The sequence below is a fragment of the Triturus cristatus genome, chromosome 6 (genome assembly GCF_964204655.1).
Source record: "Triturus cristatus chromosome 6, aTriCri1.1, whole genome shotgun sequence".
NCBI classification, from domain to species: Eukaryota; Metazoa; Chordata; class Amphibia; order Caudata; family Salamandridae; genus Triturus; species Triturus cristatus.
The window spans coordinates 156,616,359-156,642,986 of record NC_140589.1 but is presented as its reverse complement, the minus strand read 5'-3'; the positions used below and the strand labels follow the sequence as shown (position 1 = coordinate 156,642,986).

At 45.9% G+C, this 26,628-nt stretch overlaps 1 protein-coding gene across 2 annotated transcripts in view; it reads left to right on the top strand.

Annotated features, from left to right (window-relative positions):
• LIN9 (lin-9 DREAM MuvB core complex component) overlaps window positions 1-26,628 on the top strand; it is a 490,456-nt gene that overhangs the window by 172,443 nt on the left and 291,385 nt on the right. For both annotated transcript variants that reach the window (XM_085610417.1, XM_085610416.1), the window contains one exon: window positions 11,721-11,854. In XM_085610417.1, the coding sequence (XP_085466543.1) occupies window positions 11,721-11,854 (134 nt within the window). The remainder of the gene's footprint in view (window positions 1-11,720; window positions 11,855-26,628) is intronic.

The window sequence follows — 26,628 nt, the reverse complement described above, 5'->3', positions numbered from 1 at the left end:
GCCACTTGCTCCTCCTTTCGCCACTTGCTCCTCCTCCAACAATCGTAGCAGTCCACTCCTAATGATCACTACACGGTATGCTGCCACCACCATGCTCGTGCTGCCTAACTCTTGGTGAAGGCAGTAGCCTCCCACCACTAGAAGTGTAGTGCTTTGGGCGCCCCCTCCTGGTCCAACAAGACTGCCGTCTGTGATACCGGCCTATGTCATGGGGCACACACATGATCCGGGTTTGCCTGCGACAACATAAATCAGCTTTAGGGAACCAGACAACAGTACAGTTGGGCACTCCAGGCAGAGTACACATCCATATCCATGCAAAGGACTTTTCCGTCCCGCTATAGGCCTTGTCACCCGCAAGGCTGTATGTATGGTATTTGAAAGTAGAATTTGTAAAAAATTAATGTTAACATATCCTTACAGTAACTAGCACCCAAACACTATTTTTCACTGACAGTCCCAACTGTTGTATGAAACCAGAAGAATATGCATGGTGAGGCTCTGAGCATCCTGTGTGACATTAGTGTCAAATACTGCTTGAATGTCAAATCATGCTCGACAGGACTTCTGGATTCACTTATTACATTACTTATACATACAACACTAGGGGCGCACTTGATTGAAAGGGAAACGGGATGGCAAAACATTTCCACTGTCTGGCTGCTGAAAACCCTACTTTTGTTCTACCAGATCTTTCTCCGGGTTTATTGTGGTTACAGTGGGTACAGTGACTGTCCCAAGCTGGCTTTTAGTGTTAGATATGGGAGGGAACTAGAATTACCATAGAGCAATCCTGCCCCCCTGAAGACGTTTACCATCTTGAAAATGGCCAAGTGAGTAGGGTTGGTTCTGGGAACTTTTATCCAATTGATTAAGGCATGCCCAGGAGTCATTCTCCCCCATTAGCTCTTGCCAGGCACAAATGTGGCATCTCCAGGCACCCACTTCCGAATATTTCTTGACCTGAGGAAGATCAGAAGAGCTCTAGATCTGTTGTCAGCAACCTGAAAAGAGTCCTGAAAGACTGGGCCTATTCTCTCTTTTACCCAAGACAAAGGAATGGACTCCAGGTGACGGAAGGCTGACTTATTCAAGAAAACAGTGACACAACAAGCTACAAGCAGCCTTTCCCTGTAGCTGCTCAGCTGACCAGTGGCAAATGGACCCTGAAGGACCCTGCTGTTAGACTCCGAGGGTGTCAGGCTGATGTCAGTGTGCCTCCCCAGAGTCCTGTGGCACATTAAAAGTGCACTAGTGTGGTGGATAGGTGACTAAAGTGAGAAGGTAAAATCTTAGACTAGGATGAATCTGGTTGGTATATTTGACCTCCCTCCATCTTGGTCACGTCAAATTGTGGGTAGGTCCCATTTGACCTCTAAAATTGACTATTGTATGCACTTTGAGCTTATGGCACTATTCCTCCATACAGCGTTATTAACTCGTATCCTAATTCATATCTACGGTTCCTCTTATTAAATTTTTGACATTTTGGTATAATTTGAAGAAAGCCTTCCCTTAGGGAATTAGATAGGATACAGCAAGAATATGTTGTAATCCCTTGTCTAGAAAAAATACTTTTTTTTCTAGAGACCCCTCACCCACTAGGGTTGCCCCTAGGTGGCATGCCTCATCATTTGGGTTCCTCTCAATCCTCTCCGGATTGAGGCGTGCTGCGACTTGCGAATTAAGTAGGAGCCCTTTTTAGGTCTCGCCTGAGCCAGCTCATGCGCTGCTCTGCGAGACATTTAGTAAGTTGACTTTCAAAGTGCTACCACACACTTTTGCTGGCCTAGCGCTTGCGGTTACGCATGTGTGCACCCGCCAGCTTTCAGTGCCTGATCATGTGCCATCTGGCTGTCCTCTTGCTTGCTGTCTGAACGCTGCTCCGCCCCTCCCCCGCCGCGTCTCGCGTTAATTGGAAACATATGCTGCTTTCACTCACTTGTCTTGTTATAGTTAGTTGTGCGCACCACTCTCTCTCTCCTAACATGCATCATGAGAGCCAATATATGCCATGTTGTTGGTTGCTACTGTTCCCAGTAGCACCTGTCAACCGTACACAAGCTCGTTCTCTCTATGCTGTCTCCTCTTTCTTTACTCTCATCTCCTCCTAAGGTTGAACCCAATAATGTTCTCTTTAGGATTGTGTTGCTCACCCATGTTCAGTGGCCAAAATCTGTTAGCAGTGAGAAAAGGCAGTCGAAGGCTGTGCACGTTTAACCTACTTGGTAGCTAGTAACTTTTGTGTGTAACACTTTATGCGACTGACTGCAGCCTCTCAGTGCGGCAAATAACTTATTTTATTGATCTCCATTTGCTATTTATAGTAAGGCGTTGCTCATACCCCAAACCAAGTCTTATATTGTGATCTGGTCCGTCCCCAAGACTGTGTTGTTCCCATTGAATAAATTGAATGTTGAGCATGGAGGTTCATCGCATGAGATCAATAAGTTGCCATTGTGGATGGTTAGTGATCGTGTTTTGTCAACAAAAACATCCGTCTGTCAACTTGACAGATACTTTTTTTTGTCAATGCACCCCAAGCTGCCCTTTTCCTTTAATAGTGGTGCACCTTTCTTTAGACGTGGTTTGTCTAAAGACAGTGGCGCGGCTGCTATGAATGTGAAAGAGCTGCATGTGCGCTAGTAAACAAATATTTACAAAGCAATAAGTCTTGTGTTTGCGAGAGCTTAAGCTATTGCATTGCCAATAGCTCAAACTCTCGTAAATGTGAGACCTATTGCATTGCAAATGCTTGTTATTGTAGACTATGTGTAGTGCAGTGATGTGGAGTGGAAAGGGAAAGAAAATTTAAAAATACCTAACTAGTTGGCCACTCTTGTATTCCCTCCCCTAGTTGGTATGGTTAAAAATCAGGGGTCGTTTACTGAGAAGAAACTTGACCTTAATGAGTCTGGTTGTCTCAGTAATGTGTTTTTGTCAACATGTTTTAAGCTGTTCCCCTAATAGCTCTTCATCAGGACTCCACGGGGTCCAGCCCCGTGTGCAACACTCCTAGTGAATCCTGTAATAGGACATAAATCATGCACACCTAATGCGCTCTGTATACATACGGTTCTAGTGATTAATCTGTGTCTGTAATTCGAAAGCAAAAAGATATATTAAAAACAGTGACCTGTCAGCCGTGGTGGCAGGTCGCATTAGCATGATTGTGCATGCAACTATCAAAATATTGCACCTGTATATTGTGGGTGCTCATATGGTCTATCCTATGTGCACAAATAGTGTCATTAACATGCCACACACTGTAATGGGTGACACCACTCATAAAATAGCACCCGTGAAACAAGACATCACGTAACAGTACAACATAGAAAAGATAATCCATGTGACGTACTGCTATAGATGCTATATTATTGCATCATAGTTAAAGCCAGGGGTAGAGGGGCTTGTTGTCACACTCTAAAAGACAGAGGCGGAAAAAAGGTCTATATATCATGTACTCTAGTATTACAGAAGGCAGCATAAATGTTTGTGGCCTCTTCTGCAATATGGGATGGCCTTTAGATTGTGATAATACTTGTAACCGAAAATTATATTTTAAATGGTCCCCTCTTTTTTATGGCTGGCTGAAATTGATTCTTTCAAAATTGTCTATTTTTCTAAAACCTTATATTTGTATTCTATATTGCCTGTTCCTCGTCCTATCCTACATTTTATTAACTCACTCCTGATGTCTCACTTTATAAAGGCAAATAATTTTAAAAAATGCATTGCTTAAATAAACTTCAAACACAAAGAAACAAAAGATCTTTTGGAGTGCATATAACAATTATTCATAGAATCTAGTAGGACAATAAATGCATACCTACTAAGTGGCAGGTGTCCCTATGCCAAAGGAGAACAACATAAGTAGGCCGCAACAACATGCAGGAATACAACCTTGTATTCAAATAGAAAGTGAATAGGGCAATTGCCCGCTGCCAGTGCTCTGCCCCAGGGGACCCCACCTCGGAGAGTTTGGTAGGCCAAGCTTCTGCTTTCAGAGTAAATTCTGACGCATTCCCTACCACGCCACCGGAAAGGGAATCCAAGAGACTGTACACCTTAGGAAATAAGAGGTTTTCTCCTGCCAGACTGGCACTGCTGTTTGCGAACACCGCTTGCCTTTTGGGCTGGTACTCCCATTTGCTCTGGCCCTCGGTTGCGCATGTGATGCCTATAGTCTTGGAGGAGGCCCGAGTCATTCTCTCTCAAGGCATTGCTGACGGAGGAACGCTGCTAATTTAACATACGCTGTGACCTGGATACACCAGACTAGACAAAGCAGTTTCTTAGTAGGTGGCCCTTAGATTCCATGCCTGGTTGAGAACCACTAGCTTTTCGTGCGATGTCCAGGCTTTGCTCATGGACATGCCCTTTGATGGATCCTGTCTCCACTGAGACAAGACGGAAGCAGCACTAGAGCGCTTTAAGAGCAGCAGAGCTGCGTCCAGGTCCTTGGGCCTTTCCATGGCCCCTTGTCAACCCCAGTCTGCCTTTCGTGGCCATGAAAGGGTCTTCAGGCCGCGTCTCTACTCGCCCAGTCACCATGGCACACAAGCTTCCCAGCCTCTGCGTGGCCGAGGATGCGGTGCTCCCAGACCTCGTGAATCAGGTAGATGGTGTTCGGGCCAGTCCAGCCTCAGTCTCCAAGCCTCTTTAGTTTGCCCTCCAACTATCATGGGTGTCTTGCTGGAGGTAGGATATTGCAGCCCTGAAGGTCGATAACATCCGACTGCTGGGTTCTCCAGATTGACTGAAATGGTTAGTGAGTACTCCTCCATCCATATCACCAACTTGTGACAGGCTGGTTGAGGATCACCTCTAATTAGTCTGCCCGGAAGTGGTGGCTCTTTTGGCCACTGGAGCCTGCGAGAGGATGTTTGCATCAGAAGTGGCTCGTGATTGTTATTCCCTCTACATCTTACTCCTTCTCAGACTCTCCCTTTCATTGGAGCTGTTCTGGACACAGTGCAGTTTCGGGCTTATCCTCCCGAATGTCGAGTCCAGACTATGATACCGATGTTTCAGCCTCTATCCTGGATTTCGGTGAGACTGACTGAGGCTTCTGGCCTTCATGGCCTCCTACATCCTGCGTGTGAGACATGTCCCCTGGCATATGTGGGCTCTGCAGTGGGACCTGAAGTTCAAGTGGGCACAGCATCAGGGGAATCTCTCTGACATGGTCCAGATCTTGGAGAGCTCTGCAGAAGTTAACAAATTGAGTTTGGGTCAGCAGCAGACCCCTCTCCCTTCCCCAACCAGATCTGACAGTAGTAACACAGATGCTTCACTCCTGGTCTCGGGCGGCCACCTGGGAGAGGTGGAGGTCAGAGGCCTCTAGCCTCTACAAGAGTCCTAACTCCACATCGACCTGTTGGAGCTCCGAGTGATCCGACTGGTATTGAAAGCCTTTCTACCCTCCGTCAAGGAGAGGCTAGTGCAGGTGTTTATGGACAACTCCACTGCCACAAACTGGGCAGAGTGGGGTTGTAGACTTTCTCACAAGGTCCTACGTCTCTGTACATGGCTGGAACGTCAGGGCATTTCCCTGGTGGTTCAACACCTAGCAGGCTTCCAGAATGCCAGAGTGGAGGAACTCAGCCGAAGATGCGTAACGCATCACGAATGGCGTCTCCACCTGGAGGTCATGCAAGATCTCTTTCAGCAGTGGGGAGGGCCTTGGTTAGATCTGTTCTCCACATCTGAGACCGTCTGATATCCTCACTTCTGCACGTTGGAGTTTCCAAGGCGGCTCTTGCTCTTAGAGGCTTTTCGTCTTGAGTGGAGCTTGTGTCTCCTGTACACATTTGTGCCCATAGCATTCCTGCCCACAGATCAGGAACTGCCGGGCCCAAGTCTTCCTTGTGGCTCCAGACTGGGATCGGAGAGTTTGGTGTCCCAAGCTGTAACATGGCTATAGGTCCTCCCATCAGGCTGCGCCTTTGGAGGATCTTTTGTCACAATAGCATGGTAGAGTTCTCCACCCAAATTTGTCAACACTCTGCCTTCATGTGCATGAAGATTGAGCGTTGACCGCTCTCAACCTTTTGCCCAAAGTTTGTAACGTTATATTGGCTGCGCTGCTTCCCTCCACCGAGACTGTATATGCCTGCTGTTGGAGCAAGTTTGTGGCATGGTGTACAACCAAAAATGTTCACCATTTATTTGCACCCCTTTCCCAAGCATGATATGTTTATCCTTCCCCTGGCTCAGCAGGGCTCTGCATTGGGTACTCTGAAATGTTATTTAAGTACCATCTCTGCCTTCCTGTGGCTGCCGGATCAGCCTTCCATTTTCAAGTTCACTATTGTAAATAGGTTTTTTTGAATGTTTGCAACATTTATTTCCTCCAGGTCCGTTCCTTATGCCTCATTGAGACCTTAACTTAGTTCTTACCTTTCTAATGTGTGCTCCCTTTGAGCCGCTTCATATCTGTCCTCTTAAGCTTCTAACCCTAAAGACAGCCTTTCTGGTGGCAATTACATCTGCCTGGAGAGTCAGTGAACTGTAGGCTGTCATCTCAGCCTCCATGTCTTTCTTCCCAGACAGCGGATCCTTTGGACACGAGCATCCTTCTTGACGAAGGTGGGCCTTTTCCAAGTAGGCCAGTACATCACTTTGCCTACCTCTTATCCCGGTGTAGCCTCTCCTCATCCCTCTAAAAAGAGGAGATACTCCACCAGCTGGATCCAAAAAAGAGCATTGTCGTTCTATCTTGATCGCACAACAACGTTCCTGGTGGACGATCAACTCTTCATGGCATTTGTCTGGACCAAAAAATGGAAGGCCATGCAGAAACAACCCATCCCCTGATGGATTATACTCTACATTAAGATTGGCTACACATTGGCCAAGAAGCAACCCCCAGAGGGTCTGCGTGCTCATTTCACCAGAGAAAAGGCTGCGACCATTGCATTAGCACCTGGAGTTCCGGTCCAGGGCATCACTGCATATGTTCACCAAGCACTACTGCCTGCACAGTTAGGTCTGTTTGGGCAGGCATTTTGCTTGTTTGGTCCTGCAGAACTTCCTAGTCTAATTTGCGTTTGCAGACCAACCTGTGTAGCGGTTTTGCTTGAGTAGCTATTCTAAGGGAAGGAATCTGTGGCTAGAAGTGTCTATCAGATGAACAAGTAACTCACCTTCATTAACGCCTTATCTAGCAGAGACTATCTAGCTGCATATCCCATGCCGACCCACCCATACTCACCGCTCTGCAAATGTATTGATGCTCCCTTTTCTGGGACCTAGTTCCACCACCAGTGGTCAGTGTTCTTCATTGCTCCACGCTCCTGGTGTGTAAAGTCGCGAAAAGAAACTGACATCAACATGCTGGGGTGGCACCCATATAGGCCCTGCGCATGTCACTTCTGGTGTGGATGACTCTGACACTGCCATGCGGAGACTAGCGATGCCACCAACTAGTGTCGGGGATACTACTCACGAGAAAAAGTACAGATCAAGTCTGATGCCTTGGGGTGATTATAAGGTAAAAATATGCTGCTAGATGGAGTCTCTACCAGATAAGGTGTTACCAAAGGTAAATAACTTGTTGTTTAGCACCATGTGTGCTACCAAAGTGGATGTCAGTATTACCAGATGGTACATAGAATACATTTTCCATTATTGAAGGACAAGATGGCCTTGAGGACAATTTATAGCACAACGTACAACGGTTATAAACATGAGGAGGGTCCTTTAATAGCGAATACAGTTGGTTGTGTTAGGATGACCTAAGGCAAGAAGACCATTTGATAAGTCAGGAGTAGGAACTGACAAACCCGACGTTAAGAATGATTATCATAAGCATGTGTGATATGTCTGGTCCGGCCTGACATCCTTTCTGGGAATTTACTTTCATTGTAGATTACGTCTCCATCGTGGTATCTTATTGAAGTTCATAAGCCTAGAATGAATGAAATCCAATTAGAATGAAATGGCACACATTAAAGAACCATATAAATATACCAAATAAATTATGCAGTGCATCTACAGCATGCCCCCTGGTGGCTTACAGAGCTGGACTATTGGGAAAAGAGACTATTTCAAGATATGCTTGGGGGTGACACATTGGAGCGCTTATTGATGTGAGGGGGTTGATCGGAGCATTCAGTCCCGTATCTGGTACGGCACACAGCTGCGATATGGGAAATGGCAGTTAAGAAGGTACTTCACAGGGCTCCCTTTGACAGGGAACAAGGATATGTGGGATCTCATACTGTTTCAGGCAATTGAATTAGATATGTCTATAGACCAGTGGAGGGTGGGTGGCTGTTTGGCAGGATACCTGTATCCAGGTGATGCTCAGAAGGGTTGCGCCACTTCCTGCACTACGCTATACTGGAAAGCACGGTGAGAGATGTGGAGCAGCTTCCTCGCAGCACCATAGCCCTCCCAGGTACTGGGTGGATTGCTTCGCTGGGGGAGGGACGACACCCGATTGCCCTCTTTTATAAGGCCCTTAAGGAGGAAATGAGGCAACCTCCCAATAAGGCTCGGCAGGATTGGGAGACGGATCTAGGATAACAGATCATGGATGCGGATTAGATGCGTGCCTGTGAACTGGTGAGGACTGTTTCCTGCAATAACCGGTTCAAATTGATGCACTTTAACTACTTGCTCCGTGGGTATGTGACCCCTTTTCAACTCAATAAGATAGATCCCACTAGGGTGAGGAGGTGTGCACATTGTGGGGCGGTTAGTGCCACCCTTTTACATCTTGCCTGGGCTTGTGCTGCAGTTCAGGGGTTCTGGATGAAGTTGTGCCCAAGATCGAGGCAGCCGGAGGCTTCGTGATTCCCCTCCCCCCTGGGGCGTGCCTGTTGGGTATGGTGGCGAGGCCCAAGGGGGTGGAAGATTCCATACAAAGTGTCCCAGCTTTGACTCCCTCTGGCTTAGCGGTGGGTGGTTGTTGGGTAGTTGGGGTCCAGAGCACTGCAAACATCCCTCTGGCTCAGGGATGTGCTTGAGTGGGGGCTTAGGCGGATGAGCATCACCTGCGCCTGTCTTGCACTGACGAAAAGGCTGCAGAGTATGTAATGGCTCCTCCTTGATAGATTTAATGGTGATGAGAAATTGGCCCTGAATCCTGGCTCTGAAGATGGGGTATGACGTTTTGTGATGTGTATTGATATTTACAGGCGATGTGACAGCCAAGAGTGGCAATTATTGCTTTGATTGTCTGGGACTAGATTGGTGACTTGGACTATGTTGTATTGCATTCCCTATTATGTACCCTCCTGCCATGTTATAGTTTCATGTTTGAAGGCGCTCATCCTTGGTAACTATGTAATACTTTAACGGGACATGGTGCATTTGCACTGCTTGTTATGTCGTTTTTATGTTTTATTCTTTTTCTCTTTCTTTCCATTTTTTCCCCCTCTTTCCTGTTACATAGAAAACTAATAAAACTAAGCTTTTTTTTTAAAGACACTGAAACCAAAGTTGCCTGCAAGACCTTAGTTTGTGTGGTTGTGAAGTTCATGGATATCATGGTGGAAATCTTTCACGTTCTGACGTCGATCGAAAGGCAATGCAGGTCTCTCAAACTAGATACTCTGTTTGAAGAGTAATTTTCCTCCAGACTCTGAGATTGTTTTGTCAGACGAATGGATATTTTGTTAAGTATGAAGTTCACAGCCTTACAAGGTAGCCTATCCATCATTTGCCAAAGACGAAAGATAGAATTTTGAGGAGATTCGTAAAGAAGGGCACAGTGGTTTTAAATTGGATTATCGTTCAGCCAAAGATGTGATGGGTCTTTATGCTCACAAATATTGCAATAATACATCTATGTCTGCTCACTGAAATTGTGAGTACCTTTTCATGTGCCGTTCCTCATGGCTACTTCTCCCCATTTTATGTGCCACATAAGTATTAGACTGCTCTGACCACTGTCACTGTATGCCTGTAATGTTATGCCATTGTATAGTATTTGGGGGAAAAACTTAATATACTTTAAAAAAAAAAAAATATATATATATATATATATATATATATATATATATTAGACTGATCCTGGTTTGTCTACCGTCTTTGATTGGCATAGACTATAGCTGGTTACAGTGTATGACCTATGGAGAAGGATTGTCCTATCTGCAACAACCTGACTGAAGCTGTTTTGGCAATAACAAAAAACATACTTGAAGAAACAGATGTATCTCAGTGGAGGTGCAAAAACAGGAAACGAAAATAATTTCATGGACCTTGGTCTGATGAGCATCCAGCAGGGATGATATACGAGAGATGTTGCAGGGCCTTGCCGCCGGACATCCGGGTTGCCGGTCAAATGGCTGTGTATATAGGTGAGAGCACCAAGGGGGCAATATCATCTGTAGCCGGCCCGTGAGGTGGTAGGCGTGAGGCTGTGATATTGTGTACTGCTGAAATAAAGGTCTTTGAAATGAAAAAAAAAAAATAAAAAAATAAAAAAAAAAAGAAACAGATGTATCTGAGTGCAGACGGAGCAATAAACAAGACATTGGCAGGCCACCCCTCTCCCTTCACTGCCAAGGATCCCAGTGAAATAAACTTAGTCACGTCTTGTAGCTTGGCATTATACAATGAAGGAGAAATGGGTCACAGACTTTGTACTCCGTTCAAACCTGCTCTGATTAAGAGCTGCTCCACAAAAGATCTCTGTATGTATGTGGTATTTCTAAAGCACAAACCTAGCCAAAAAGCAGCAGAGCACTGTAAGTCGACTGAGACAAGCATAAAGTAATTGAGTAAAAGGAGAGGATTCTAGGCTGTGGACAGTTCCTGCATATCTACTGCCCACGCCAGGCTTGAGGTATCAAAGGAACAAAAAAGTTGTTCACTCTTGCTATTTTCTTGTACGAACAAACATCTTAAAAGCAAGTTCAGACTCACAAGTAACCTAAAAACAGAAAATAAATGTGGTGAAAAAAACATATGAACAAGTTGGCCTTATGAAATCAGTTATATCAATGGGCTAGGTGTGTGTGCGCAATACACCTCTAAGTTGCATATGTCCACATTCCTATAGTGATGAGAGACAGGAGATTATTTTGATTGAAGGTTATTAGACTGCGATACCATTAAAATGTCTTCACTGTGACCTGTTCTGTAGGCAGTTTCCAAATGTGTAGCACTAGTAACATGAATGCAGCAAGTTAAACATGGAGCCTCTTTCCAGTGTCCAACTTCATTGCACTACCTTGTGACGGATGCTTCTATGATCAATTAGGGTGCCCACGTAAACTGGTTTCAGTTTACAGGGTGGTCAAAAAGAGGTAAACATACCACACGAATATACTAAAATTAGGGGCCATCTTTTGAGTCTCTTTTCGACTGCTGTCATTAAACACCTTTGCGAATCAGCCCATTTCACAACAATGTTCTAAAAAAAAATTATTAGTCCTAGACAAAGGGTCTGCAGAATTATTCATTAGGGAAATGCTAAAAATTTGATGTTTTTTACTTTTGTGACAAACCAGTCATATTGATTTTATTTTTTGTCCTGGTATCCATATCACCGCTTCTTAGGGGCATGCCATTTTTTGGTCCTGTGAAAAGTCTCTTTGAAAGATTCATAACCTTTAGAGCTTGTTAAATCACTGAAGAATAAAATAGACCTTTTTAGGAAATTATGCATATCTGTCACCATGGTGCAGCTCTAGTTGGAATTGAAATGTGTACTTAATTCATGTTGGAAATTAGACAATAAAATTGTTCTTCTTTTCTTCACACAGAAGCATACACCATCAATGCCAACACCAGACAAAAAAGCCTCACAGAAAATCGGCTTGCGTTTACGAAACCTACTTAAACTACCAAAAGCACACAAATGGTGTATATATGAGTGGTTTTACTCAAACATAGACAAGTAAGTAGAATGTTGCTGTTGGTTGATTTTCTTTTTTTCTCAGCTAATTATGGCTTTTAAACTAAAGCAAGGGTCTCTTGCTGAGATTGTGTTGACAGGTACAATGAGAGGGGCACAACGGCTGCTCTAGGGACCCATGGCCTGATTAAGACTTGAGTGTATGACTTTTCGGTCATTAATTCGCAATTTCTTTTTGTCTTGGTGCAGTAGTAAGACTAAGGAGAGGGTCAAAGGCAGGGGAAAGCATTTTATAACTGCAGTTGATGGCCAATGGCTATTTTTTTATCTTTGTAAATGCTGAGGTGTTACTAGGGGTTACATGAGCAAGATGCAAATCTATTTAAAAGAGACAACTAGTGACCTTGCTTTGCTTTTACCAGTCCTGTCCCGAATTAATGTGGTACTTAAATGCCTGTCATGCAATAATTTCTACCAGGGTCAATTTGTTATAGCTCTATTGGCCAAGGGACCCTTAACTAATGTCCGTCCCTATTTCCCCACACATACAGCCACACATCTGCTCAGAGGTCTGATAGATGCCTCAGTTGTCAAAGAAAAGGCTTCAATATAAACTGTTTGCGGTCGGCATGCCTTGCACATGTACCATTGTGATCCCGCTTGAGCACAACTCTTTCTCTTGGCACCTTGTTTGGCCTCTATCACCATGCTCTTGAATCCCATACATTTCTCTAACCATGCCAATTCCTCCCATCCCTGAACACACTGTTCATAAGTTCAAGTCCACCTGTTGTACCACCTCTAACTCCTTTTCCTTACTAGAGTTCTCGAACATCCCTTTTGACCTCCATCCTCCCACTTCATTCCAGCGCTATAGCTTTTCTCACTTTCCTCCAAAGGCACTGCCTAGAGCCTCCATGAGGTATACTTTAGCCTCACAGATGTCTCGGCCTCAAATTTAGCAATTATAAAAGCAGTATTTTGCAGTGATTTTACAAGACACATGCATTTGAATGTTTACCTGACATACTCCCAGTTGCCCTTTGGGAGGCAGAAGTGCCCCTTTATTTTCCCTTCCACCCTTCCCTTCCAGCTTCTCTACAGTTACCCTTGGCCAAACTGTATGCCAAGCTAATGCCATCTCTAGTTAATTTGAAGCGCTATTGGTCAAGCAGCAACTCTAATGAAACTAATAACCCAGCAAGTTTAGGTTCTGGGGAAAATGTTTAAATTGATAAATTGACACACTGTCCATCAACCAAACTGAACTAAATTGTGTCACAGAGAATAGAACCCAAATATTGTCCTATGGATATGGAATTGAAAAAGCACCTGAACAAGGATTTCTTTTTGTTTTTCAAATTTCAGCTGTGTATTCAGTACCTTTTGTAGACTAGAGTTTCAAACTCATGCTTTTGCCGTAGTCTTTGAAATGATTATATTTGTGTCTATATGGACTGCAGGCTGAAAATTCTAAGCTGCTGAATGGAATGAAATCTGGTGCCAGATACAGGCAAGACCTCTCTCTCCTCCCCCCCCCCCCCCCCCCTCCACCCCCCCCCCATTATATTGCATGATGCGCATGAGTTTGAACGCGATACTATCTTTGACTGGAAGTCGGTATAGTATCTTAGGGGTCATGTTTCAGGCGTTTTGAAATCTTCATGCTCAAACAGCCTCTAGTCTGTTTTTAAATGCTAAGGTCTTTACCTTCATTTTGTGTATTTCGTTTAATGGTGGACTTTGAATCCAATGATAGTCAGTATGGAGGCATATAACGAAGGCCCCTCCTTCTGAATAAATGGTTCTCCAACTGCACTCCTCCTATGGGAGTTCTATTTAATATAAATTATGTTTCTGTTTTGAATGCTTATAAAGTGTTTGGAAAACCTAGAAAAATTTGATGGGTGTGACTGAATTTGTAATGCCTAGATGTATGCGTTCAACTTGGTTTGAGAATACAGACTACTTGCCCGTCTGATGATTTTATTTATTTTTGCTTGGTAGTTTATGTATGCGTGTTTGAGCTGTTGCTGTATGTGGCTTGCTCTGCATTTCCTTTCTGTTTATTTCCTCTGCGTTTCCATTGCTTACTCCTTGTTGTTGGCTTTATATGGTCTCATTTCTAAATGAAGTATATACAAATGTGATGTTGGCAGTCCATGAGGGAGGGCAGTGACCACATGCTCTACTTTTTCCATGTTCAAACATCTGCTAACGCATGTAAACCTACAAAGAACTCTCACAAGATTAGGTGTCCAAGTGCTTAATTAAACATTGAACACCCACTGCAGGACAGAGGCATAGATGCAGGCCCTCTCTAGAGTAGAGGTGAACAAAAACTTGTGTTGAAATTGTACATAAAAAAATGAAAATTGACACCACCACATCTAAAACGAGCATTTCCAAAGCCAATCGGTATGATAATGTGCCACAGAAATAAAGAAAACATGATATTGTCTAAAGGGGGCTGCCACTGCAAGCAATTAAAAAAAAAAATCAGTTGCGCAAAACTATCCCATATAATTTAAGTAGAATATTGTGGGTGTTTCCTAACTGACAGGAGTATGTAGAACAGATGCAGAAACATTTTGTAGTTTTCTTGAATATTGCAGAAAAGAGGATTCCTCTAGCCACAAAGAAAATGTACTTGAATTACTGTAACCTGTTTAAACACACAAGGATGATGACTTAAAATAGGAAGGATAGAGAACTGAAAGAAAAAACATTAGCCAAGTAAAATATCGGCTCACGAACCCTAACTTTTTGCCTGGATGTGCACATGTGATCAGATAACATGACATCATTCACAGTGCAAGTAAGCATTGAAGTGGTGTGCCCCATTCTTCCATGCTGTATGCTGTAATGAGAGGAAGCAAAATGTGAATGATAGCTAAGTGGCCCAAGTACTTCTAGGCCTGGTATGAAGCCTCTCTATGCATGTATGTATGTATATTTGTTAATTACAGGAGGCTAGCGAGACAGCTAAAGCGGTCTCAAGGCATCACCTTAAAACGAGCATTAGCAAACACAATAGGCCTGGCGCTGGGCATCAGCCTTTTTATTTTGGCAATTCTAATTTTGTCATGGTTTTTGCAAACATTTATTGTGGGGAAGCTAGTAGGTTCTTTGAAAACTTAGGAGCAGGAGTGGGACTCCTGGACCCAGAAGGGTAGAGAGGTCCCTTCATATATGAAAGATATGGGGATACTTCCTCCCTATTAAATATCCAATGACCTATGTAGTATCCTCCTCTAAGGTGGCAGTGTGGTAAGGAGATTAAACTACACAACTACTCTACCGCACTCAGTGGTGAGAAAAAGGGAAAACTTTTTTATACAGCCCTCTAGTGGTGGCATGCTTTATCATCTGGTACATGTAACTCTTAAAGGCCAGGGTGGGCTTGACTGTATTCCATGGAGCTCTTTGAAGAATTTGTTTTTTGGGGCGTTATATACTTCTGAATAAAATTCCTCATCCACCCCGAGGTGTCCCTTTATTCGTGGATGGGATGGGAAGATTAAACCTGTAAAGAGACTGGGCAAGCAGGATGTTGCAGTTCCATGACCCTAGTATTTAAAACACCAACATGTTTAGGACCTGGGCATTCCTCAGGGTGAAGAAAGTGAAAGTGGTTCCCCCAGTGGCACACCTCTAACTATTTTACAGAAAATGCGTGGCATGCAAAGGTAAGCTTATGCATGCAGGTAAAAAGTGGTGTGCTTGCCGTATTTTCAAAGTACCTGTGAAGAGAAAAAAAGTACCAAGTTTCTTTTAGACATTATCTGTATAGCTGTATTGGCTCTGTAGGTGTGTTTTTACCTCCTTGTATCAGACTGTTAATGTAGACTGCCAACATAAACATATTCTGCAATCTTAAAATTTCAGGTGCTACATAACACCATGGTTTTTACTGTGCTAGCATTAATCATATGTAGATAGTAGTACCATAGTTTGGTGCTTCTAAAAGTATGTCTGAATTTGACTAATCTCTATTTTTGGTACATCTTGTGCAATGATGAAAGCATTATCCATATATATATAATGGTTTTGAAACATTTGTTTTTTAGAGTTTCATATAGCGCGAACTAGACCCGAGGCATCGGGTATCAGAGCGCTTTACTTGGGCACCAGTTTCGTTACAGATGAACACATTCATTTTTTTGTTAGGTACGGGGCGATTAAGTGATTTGCCCAGAATCGCAGGATGTTGAGCGTCATTGCCGAGACTCGAACCCGGCCCCACAGGTCCGAGGTCGACTGCTCTAGCCGTAAGGCTACATCTTCTCCCTGGGTTGACCCCGGTGAAGTGTCAGACGGCATGTTTGTCTTGATGAGACCCTTATGAATTAACACGAGGGTAGAAATGTCGACTGTTTTACTGAGATTGTACAATCGTTCATGTGGTGTACAGTAACCAATAATTGTATCTTGGATTGGTTTTACTGTAAATTCTCGGACATTCTTTTTGTAGAAAAGTGCGTTTCTGTTGCAGTAACCCCCCCACTTTTTGCCAGACTACTGATGCACTTTTTCTTGGTGTGCCCTGGGTCCCTGCCAATCAGGTTCCCAGGGCCTGTGTTTTTCCCCCTAAACTAACCCAATTGGCATCTCTGGCCATAGGTCAGACCCTGGTAAATGGTACCACAGGTACCCAGGGCACTGTGACCAGGGAAGACTCCTAAGGACAGCAGCACTTAGTGTGCCACCCTTAGAGGCCCTGTACCTTTACACACACACACACACTGCGTTTGTAGGCTGTGTGTGTTGGTGCAGAACAAAGTAAAGAGTCGACATGGCACACATCCCTGTGCCATGCCTACAACCCACTGCCCTGGCATAGATCAGTCGCCCCTCTAGCTGGGTGCCCTATGCCAGTGGTGAGGGTGCAGGTGCATGAGCCCTGTACCCCCTACAGTGTCTAAGTCCATTCTTAGGCATTGTAAGTGCAGTGCTGCCCTTAAGAGTATATGGTGCTGGGAACTTGTCATTACGAACTCCACAGCACCATAATGGCTGCACTGAAAACTGAGAAGTTTGGTATCGAACTTCTCAGCCCATTAAACTCTCACTGATGCCAGTATGGGATTTAATGAAAAATGCACACAGGGGGCAGCCTCTGGTGGGTTCCCTGACTGGTACACACCAGCCTGCCACCACGAGACATGTTTCTGGACCCCTAGGGTGGGAACCTACACTCCCTGAGCCCAGAAACGAAGCCTTTCCTGGGCAGAGGTGTTGACACCTCCCCCGGAAGAGCCCTGTGGCAGGGGAGCTTCAAAGGCCTGGCAGCCTTTGTAATGTAACCCCAGGCTCTCCTGCTATCGGGAGCAGGCCCCCTTCCTTTCTCCCCTTCCTTTCAGTGGGAAGACGGGTGGGAAAAATTAGCCAGCCCAGAAGGTGTGCCAACCTCTGCCAATTCCACCCCTCAGGTGGGGACAGCGCGGTGAAGCTCACTCTCCAGTGCTCGCAATCTTGCAGATGGCAGGCACTCCCCATTCAGGACTAGGGATTGTGCCCACTCCCCCTTTTAGACTCAAAGGACGAGTGAACGTTCTTGTATACACTTCACATTATTCAAATCTTGTTATTGAGCACAAATACAAGTAGTACTATCAATACAGGTCCTGATGAATGCCACAACACCTCTTTCGAGGATTATAGGCTAAAGCATGTAGACTTGTCCTAGTGATATGAGTAAGCAGGTTTAATTCTTCCTGCAGTGTCCTATTTTCTAATCCTGCCCTAGGGACCCATCAATAAAGATATCTGCATACCCTGTTGTCTGTTTTAACTTTCAATTTTTTTCCTTGTTTATGCTCTGCTGACCTCACACCAAAAGCTCATTATAGGGTATTTCTCACATCTCTCAAAAACATCAGCTGAGCTTCTCCCTCTCAGTGAGCGGGTTGTAGCCCGCATCATCACTAGGTTTCACATATGAGGAGGTTCCCAATGATGAAGCATGCCACCTATGGTTGGTGAGGGATTATCATCCTTTAATAGGAATATTCCATTTGAGCCAGGTTCTGCTTTTTCTTTCTATCTCTATTCTAGACCCAGGAGTTCTGATGTGCTTCATAGTGATTTTTAGACCATCTTCATTTGTCAATTTTATTGTCTGAATCAGTTATTCATTAATTTTGTTTTTTACATGGTCTTTTTATTGAGCAGTTGCTCAGTGTACATCAATGGTTACAACATTGAAGGTTCTTACGAGTCAGTGTGGAGAGTGTCAAACCACAGCAGCTTCTTACAATGAGGATATCACCAAATACCATACATAAACTTCTTCATAGACGCACTATGACCTGAAGAACCGTCCCAGCGGGGAACTCCCAAGTCCCCTTCTGCTTAACCCCCGACCTTCCTCAAGATTCTCTGTATTGGATCCAGTTGTCCCATATCTTCTCATACTTTTGGGGACCACCCCGACTCGAATAGACCTCACACGTTATTCATTCATGACCTCTTCTCTTGATAAATCATGTCCTATTTTGACTTCATCAAGCATGGAAGCCTTCTTCTGTTGTCCTCTAGTATCTTTGTTGCAGTCTCACTACGGACAACCCCTGCTCTCTAGATTACGGTCATGTCCATCTCTGTACATTGTTACGGTCTTAATACAGACAGCTACAGTTCTCTGCCTTTGTTAGAAATGGAGGTCTCTATTTGGCAGTGGCTTGCACCCTGTCTAAGTAGGGACCCTTCTTTATAGTCAGGGTAAGGAGATTACACAGCTAAGATAACTCCTGCTTTCACCCACTTTGTAGCTTGGCACAAGGAGTCAGGCTTATCTCCGAGGGAATGTGTAAAGTATTTGTACATAAACACACAGTAACGCAGTGAAAACACTACATATGGACACCAGACCGGTTAAGAAAAATAACCATCCTTTTCTAAACCAAACAAGACCAATACGACAAAAGTCCAGCATACACGAGCAAAGAAATCCCTTCTAAAACATTGAAAATAGTTCATTCCATAGAAAACAATGGAAGCGTCACTTTTTAGCACAAAGTACCTGAGATGCGTAAAAATCAAAGAATAAAACAGGCGTAGGGTTGCTGAGGTGCCGGAAAGCACAAAATTATATGACAATTCCTTACTTCCAGAGGAGGTGATGTGTCGATTCCTTACTGCCAGAGAAGGTGATGCATCAAAAAACACTCCAGCGAAATTTATCTACTCCTAGAGGATAGGAGCCCAGATGCCCTCTTCTTAACGGAGACCTGGACCAGTGTGGACTCGGATGTCGATGTGGTTCAGGCTCTCCCTGCTAACTGTTATTCTGAGGCAAGACCGGGTCAGTGGCCGTGGGGGAGGGATTGATATTATATACAAAAACATCTATAGGTGTAGATCTACTATGAGTACCTTAGTTGATTGCGAGAGTCTTTCCTTTGATTTATGTTTTTCACCTACATGCACCGGATTCTTATATACCGCCCCCCTGGAGCATGCGCCAGTTTCTGTAATAATCTCCTGGATACTGCTAGTAATAGGGCGAGTTTTTCCTCCAATTTTTCTATTCTGGGTGATTTGAATTTACATCTTGATGAAATGGACTCTGCCTTGTCTCAGGACCTTTATTGAGGGGCTGGGAACATTTCAACTCAAACAAATCGTGCGTGGTTCCACCCATAAATTAGGACATCTTCTCGACCCTTTATTTACTAACCTCACAAATATTGTTTTTAGGGAGGATATTTTGGTTCCATGGTTGGATCACTCTTTATTATCATTTACTTGGACCTCTTGTGATTCGAAACAACCGTGTGTTAAGGCTAAAAAAATCTGGCCGCATTTGGTCTAAACTGTCCATTGACAATTGGGTAACCAACCTTTCAACTTCTATTCCTCTTCCTCATCTGAATCCTACGGTGGCCAATACAAATCTTAACAGCTGGCTAGAATCCTCTCTGGACTCTGTTTTGCCTAAGAAAGAACTTTCCCATTGCATTGGCCTCAATAAAAAAGCATGGTACTCCCAGGAAGTTAGACTTAAGCAATCTTGTAAACGTTTGGAAAGGAAATGGAGGCAGCATTTTTCAGAGGCAGGTAAGAACAAGTATAAAGAGGCTATTAAGTTGTATAAGAATGAAATAAAGAGCGCTCAAGCCTCCTATTATCATGGAAAAATTGCCTCTGCATCCAATTCCCCTAGGGAAATCTTTAAAATTATGAAATCTCTGCTTACCCTTCCAACTCCTCTCACTGACCCTGGGGACGCTCAAAAGCGTTGCGAGGAAATAGCTGACTTTTTTTCTGCAAAAGTTGACAACGGGAGCGCTTTTTAGAACTTGTAACTTGTTGATTTTAAAAACTTGTGTGGTGTATACTGTGTCACTGCCCCCCCCCCCCCCTTCCTTCACTTGATCGTGCCTTTGTTGGGCTGATCGCCTCTTTGCCCCAAGCAGCAGAGCTATTCGCTGCAGCGGGAACGCCCAGATTCGCCGCCAACAGCCAGTGAGCCGGTCTTGTGGCCACGCAAACTCGCTGGAGGCCACGCCCTCTTTGCCTACTTAAACAGAGCTGATCACGAGCTCTGGTAAGATCACTACTCCTGAGGCACAGCCGGGAGCGCTTTTTAGAACTTGTAACTTGTTGATTTTAAAAACTTGTGTGGTGTATACTGTGTCACTGCCCCCCCCCCCCCCCTTCCTTCACTTGATCGTGCCTTTGTTGGGCTGATCGCCTCTCTTTGCCCCAAGCAGCAGAGCTATTCGCTGCAGCGGGAACGCCCAGATTCGCCGCCAACAGCCAGTGAGCCGGTCTTGTGGCCACGCCCACTCGCTCGAGGCCACGCCCTCTTTGCCTACTTAAACATGTGCATCTCACGTACGCGCAGCGGACGGGCGCAGCGGGCGCGCCTTCAGCGCGCCAAAGGCGCGCCAAAGGCAAGCCCGTCTGGGCCCGGACGGACCCAGGCTCAGGGACTCTGCCAGATCCACCTCCCAGTCGTCTGATGTACCTAGCAGACACGCTACTGGAGCTCCGACCCGAAAAAAACCTCGGCTGTCGATATATTCACGATGCAGGTAAACCCTTTATAAGCTGCACGCGTTGCTATCCATCCACTCAGACCACAGCCAACCCCAGGCTACAGCTTGGTCTCCTCAACTGCCGTTCCCTCCCCAAGCATGCTCTTGAAATCAATGAGATGATCCAAGACCAAGGCTTGGATGCATTATTTCTAACAGAAACCTGGCTTTCTGACAGCACCGATGCGGATGCTGTCTCCGCCCTCCCCCAGGCTATCTCATCCAAACCCTCCATAGACCAAGAGGTAGAGGAGGTGGGTTGGCCATAATCTACCGGGAACATCTCACCTGCAGAACCAGTGACGCCCAAATTGATGACTCCGAAAGCTGTCAATTTTCCCTTCAATCCTCCCCGACGCACTCCCTTTCGGGACTTCTAATCTACCGGCCCCCAGGTATTCTTGGGAAATTTCTCAATGCAGTCACCGAAACGGCTTCTCAACTAGCCGCCTCCGTTTCCAACTTTCTCATCGTTGGCGACCTGAACCTCCACTTTACAGATCCCACTGACCGGTCTGCCTCTGACCTGCTAGCGGACCTTTTGTCACTTAATATCAGGCTGGTCAATAACGAGCCCACCCACGTTAAAGAAAACCTGCTAGATCCCGTCTTCACTAATGCCAATATCACCACCAGTCCACCTTTGCTACTGCCATGGACGGATCACCTTTTAGTCCCCATTTCATGGGAGGCCCCCACTGTTACCACCCAGCCTACGAAAATCAATGTCACTGACAGACGATGGCATAAACTCATACCATCAGAATGGTTGGACATCCTCTCCAACACTATCCCGGCGCTTTCCTCCGACGCCATAAAGGCCGATGAACAGTTTCGCTCCTGGATCACTTCCTCTCTGGACACCCTTATCCCCAAAACCGCCACCCTCAGACACAACAAACGCATACCCTCAGCCCCATGGTATACTCCAGAGCTCAAGTCGCTACGGCAGGACTGTAAAAGAGCTGAACGATCATGGAGGAAGGAAAAATCCAACGCTAATAAGGACGCTTACTCCATCTCCTTATCAGCCTACAAATCTTTGATCGACAAGACAAAAAGTCGATTCTTTCAGGAACGAATCGAAAAAGCAGCCTGTTCAAGCAAAGAAACCTATACCATCCTGAAAGAACTTCTTAAGGTCCCCGACCCCGCACCTAGAAATCCCCCAGATCCAAAGGCAGACCAGGAAAAATGTCACCAGCTAGCCAGCTTCTTTCAAGAAAAAATCCCAAAAATTCTTGACTCCATCCCTCCGACTAATCCGAGCGACACTGATGATCCCCCCGACACTGGGATCGGTCCGCGCCTAACCTCCTGGGGACAAATAACCAACGAAGAAGTGGAGAACACGCTCAAATCCATCAAAAGCGGATCCCCTATGGACCCCGCACCGCTACGAACCCTCAAAGAAGTCGCTCCCATCATCATTCCCCCCCCTCACCCATCTGATTAACGCTTCTTTTCAACAGGGAGTCGTCCCCCCTAGTTGGAAAGCGGCAGTCGTTAAGGCGTTGCTAAAAAAACCCTCCTTGGACCCAGCTGAACTGGCCAACTACCGACCAATATCCCTCCTCCCCGGGACCAGCAAAGTCGCCGAGAAACTGGTGAATAAGAAACTCTCCCAGTTTCTTGAATCCAATAATCTGCTAAAAAATTCGCAGACAGGCTTCCGCCCAGGACAGGGCACCGACATCGCCCTCCTGGCAGCAGTGGAGGAGGCCAGAGCGCTCTTGGACGAGGGAGGATCAGTGGCAGTGATCCTCCTCGACCTGAGCGTGGCCTTCGACACCGTCAACCACCAACTCCTGGTCAAACGGCTCAAGAAGGTAGGAGTAGAAGGCACCGCTCTATCCTGGCTTTCCTCCTTTCTGGCCCAACGTTCCTTCCAGATATGGGAGAATAACACCCGCTCCTCCGACACACCCCTCCAATGTGGCGTGCCTCAGGGCTCCTCCCTGAGCCCCACATTGTTTAACATCTATATGTCCCCATTGGAGGAGGTTGTCACCCCGTTCGGAGTGAGCATTGTCAGTTATGCGGATGACACACAACTAGTTGTCTCCCTTTCCCACCCTAGTCAACAGCCTGAGGACCTATTTAACTGCTTGACGCAGATCCAAGGGTGGATGAATAACTCAGCCTTAAAGCTGAATGGTTCTAAAACTGACATTCTCCTTTTGGGTCAGAAAGGACTCACCTTCCCTTTGAACATCTGGCCACCCTGTTTGGGACCCCCCCCTGCCCCCAAACAGGAAGTAAAAAGCCTGGGAGTATGGATTGAAACAGACCTTTCATTCTCCACGCAGGCCAAAAAAGTAGCAGGCACCTGCTTCGGGCTACTCAAATCGATGAGAAAGATCCTGCCCCTTCTTCCACCCACATCGCAAAGACTTCTCATCCAAGGCCTCATACTGTCCAGGCTTGACTATAGCAACGCTATATACCTGGGCGCACCCGAAGCAACCCTAAACAAACTACAGAAAATCCAAAATGCTGCCGCCCGGATCCTCACGCACACCCCTGCCAGAGCTTCAGCCAAACCTGCTCTGAAGCTCCTTCACTGGCTTCCAGTAAGGGAACGAGTAATATTCAAAGCCTTAAGCCTGGCCCATAGACTACTGCAGAATCAGGGCCCCCCCATTCTGAGGAAATTTATACAACCGTATAAAGCCCCCAGATCCCTCCGATCGGACAAGGAGTCCCTCATCATCTTGCCGAGATTCAAGAAAGCCCGCACGGGTGGAAGGCGCTTCTCGATCCACACAGCTCGCCTATGGAACGCTCTCCCCCGAGACCTGAGGAAAGAACCTAACTACCTGCGATTCAGGAAACGACTCAAAACACTCTTGTTCCCTTAATTCTTTTTAACCACATCTGTTTAAAATTGCTGTCCCCCCCCCCTTTTTTTTTTCTCACCCCCGACCCCACAGGTGTAGGGATCCTTAGCGCTGGGATACCTCAGGGTGACTACGCGCTCTATAAAAATTTCTAATAATAATAATAACATCTACTCTACTTTTCATCAGCGCCTCCGCCCATCTGTCAGGCCATGCTGGAGGATTTTACCCCGCTGACTCTGTTGGATTTACAGAGGCTTTTGCGGGAGCTTAAATCTGGGTCCCCAGCCGACCCTGCTCCACCAGCCATTCTTAATCTGGCCTGGGAGACTGTTTCCCCAGTCATTTTGTAGGTAGTTAACTCCTCCCTCAGAACTGGGCAGGTGCAGTTGCTCTGGGAACAAGCTAGAGTTAAAGCCCTTCTCAAAAAACCAAACTTAGATCCTGAAGACTGGGCTAATTATCGTCCGATCTCTTTGCTGCTGGCGATCGGTAAATTAGCCGAAAAACATGCCAATTCAATACTTACAGGTTTCCCGGAGGAGAATAATCGCCTCCATTTTACTCAGACAGGCTTCAGGCGTCATCAGGGCACGGAGACGGCCTTGCTCGCGGTGGTCGAAGAGTCGAGAAAGATTTTGGACAATGGAGGCTGCGCTGCGATCATTTTATTAGATCTCAGCGCAGCCTTCGACACGGTGAATCATCAATTTATGGTCCAAAAACTTGGGGAGATGGGAGTAGCAGGGACTGCCCTTAATTGGTTGCAGTCCTTTTTGGCTGATCGGTCATTTGCGGTTTTTGAGGAGGATGCTCTCTCTAATCGGATTCCTTTGCGCTGTGGGGTTCCCCAGGGCTCCTCTCTTAGCCCCACCATGTTTAATATCTACATGAGGCCTCTTGCTGAGATGGTGGCCCCCTGGGGAATCCACACTGTTATGTACGCCGATGACACCCAGCTGGTCGTCTCGCTCAGTCATCAAGATAGAGTCAAATCAACCTTGACTGCCTGTCTTGAGAAGGTCTCTCAGTGGATGGAGTGGTCTTTCCTCAAATTGAATGGGACCTAGACAGAAATTATGATCTTAGGCCATGCCCCCCCCCCTGCAAATTTGGATGCGATGTGGCCTAGCTGTCTTGGCCCCTCCCCGGCCCCCAAGACTCAGATAAAAAGTCTGGGTGTATGGTTCGACTGCAACCTTAATTTTACAGCACAGGCGCGCAAAGTGGCGGCAAGTTGTTATGGCCTGCTGAGGAAGATTCTTCCCCTTCTCCCGTTCGAGGCAAGGCGGTTGCTGGTCCAAGCTCTGGTTCTTTCACGGCTGGACTACGCAAATGCAGTTGATCTGTGAGCGCCTTTGAGAACCACAAAGATTCTTCAGACTGTTCAGAATTGTGCAGCTCGCCTCTTAATGAATATCCCGATACGCAGTTCGGCTAGGTTAGCCATCAGGCAGCTGCATTGGCTTCCAGTTCTGGAGAGAATTAGGTTTAAGGCTATGTGTATTATTCACAAGTCGCTCGGGGTATTGGTCCTCCTATAATTTAGCCCATGGTGCAGTTATATTGGACTAACAGAACTCTTAGATCCAGCAACAAACGACTTCTTGTGGTGCCTCTGATTAAACGGGCAAGGATGGGGGGGTGCCGGTTTCCCTACAATGCGGCAATGTTATGGAACCTGCTCCCACACCATATTCATCTTGAGCAGGACTATCTTGGATTTAGGAGGCAGTTGAAGACTTTTCTCTTCCCGTAATTAGCAGTGAGTGATAAGATGTCACAGAAAGCGCTGGGATGCCCTCGGGTAGCCATGCGCTATACAAGTCTGTATTAATTCATTCATTCATCAATTCCTTATTTCAAGGGGAGGTGAGGTGTCTGTTTCCAGACAAGCGGCCTCGGTTCCTTACTGCTAGGCAACCTTGATAAGGAACTTGGTGCACAGGTGCGGCACCTGGAAAATCCGGACACACTGGGGTCGATGCGACGACAAAATAGGTGCTGCATCAATTTTCCAAGCAGCGAGCAAGTCATGCGTCTATTTCTTCAGCCACAAAGCAGGGCCTGCGTCTTAGTTGGAGTGGCTGTCTCAGACATCGGAGACACGGTCCACAGGACTCTGGCTGCGGCAAACTTTCAGCCGCACGGCAGGTGCTGATTCTTCGGCGGCACTGCGGCGATGTATTGGTTTTTCAGCCGCATGGCAGTACTGTGTCAGGAAAAACAGGTGCTGAAGGGCGATTCATGGATTTTATTCTCTTCTATGCAGCAAAGCCACTTCCAAGGGCCCAGAACTAGAATAGGCTCCACTTAGTAGGTCAGAACTCCCAGCAGAGGAGTTCAGGGGCTGCAGGTGAAGTCTTTGATGGCCCTGAGCTGAGACTTCTTAACAGGAAGCAAGCACACACAAGCCCTTGGAGAACCTTAGCAAGTTGGATACAAAAAAGCAAAGTTCAGTCCTTTTACTGTCCAAGACAAAAGCTACAGGCCAGCACAACACAGCAACTAGCAGAGTGACAGTTCCCCTCCTACAGCTTCTCTAGCTTTTCTTCGTGGCAGAATCTCCTCTTAGGACAGAAGTGTTCTAAAAGTATGGTGTCACAGCTCCAGTACTTACACTGGTTTCTGTCTTTGAAGCAGGCAAACTTCAAAGGAAAGTCTTTGTAGTGTACAAGACCCTGCCTTTCCCTGACCTGGCTCCAGACACACTACAGGAAGATTTTCCGATTTTTGTACCTCTCATCGCACAAACAGGCAGTGGTGGCCCTTGTGGTGTCTAGGTTAGACTACTGCAATGCTCTTTACCTGGGGATTGACAAGGGACTTTTTCACTGACTGAGGGGCTAATCTGTGGAATTCCCTTCCTTCCCTTATTTCTACTTTGGAAACCCATTCAGTTTTTCGAAAGTCTTTGAAGACCTGGCTTTTT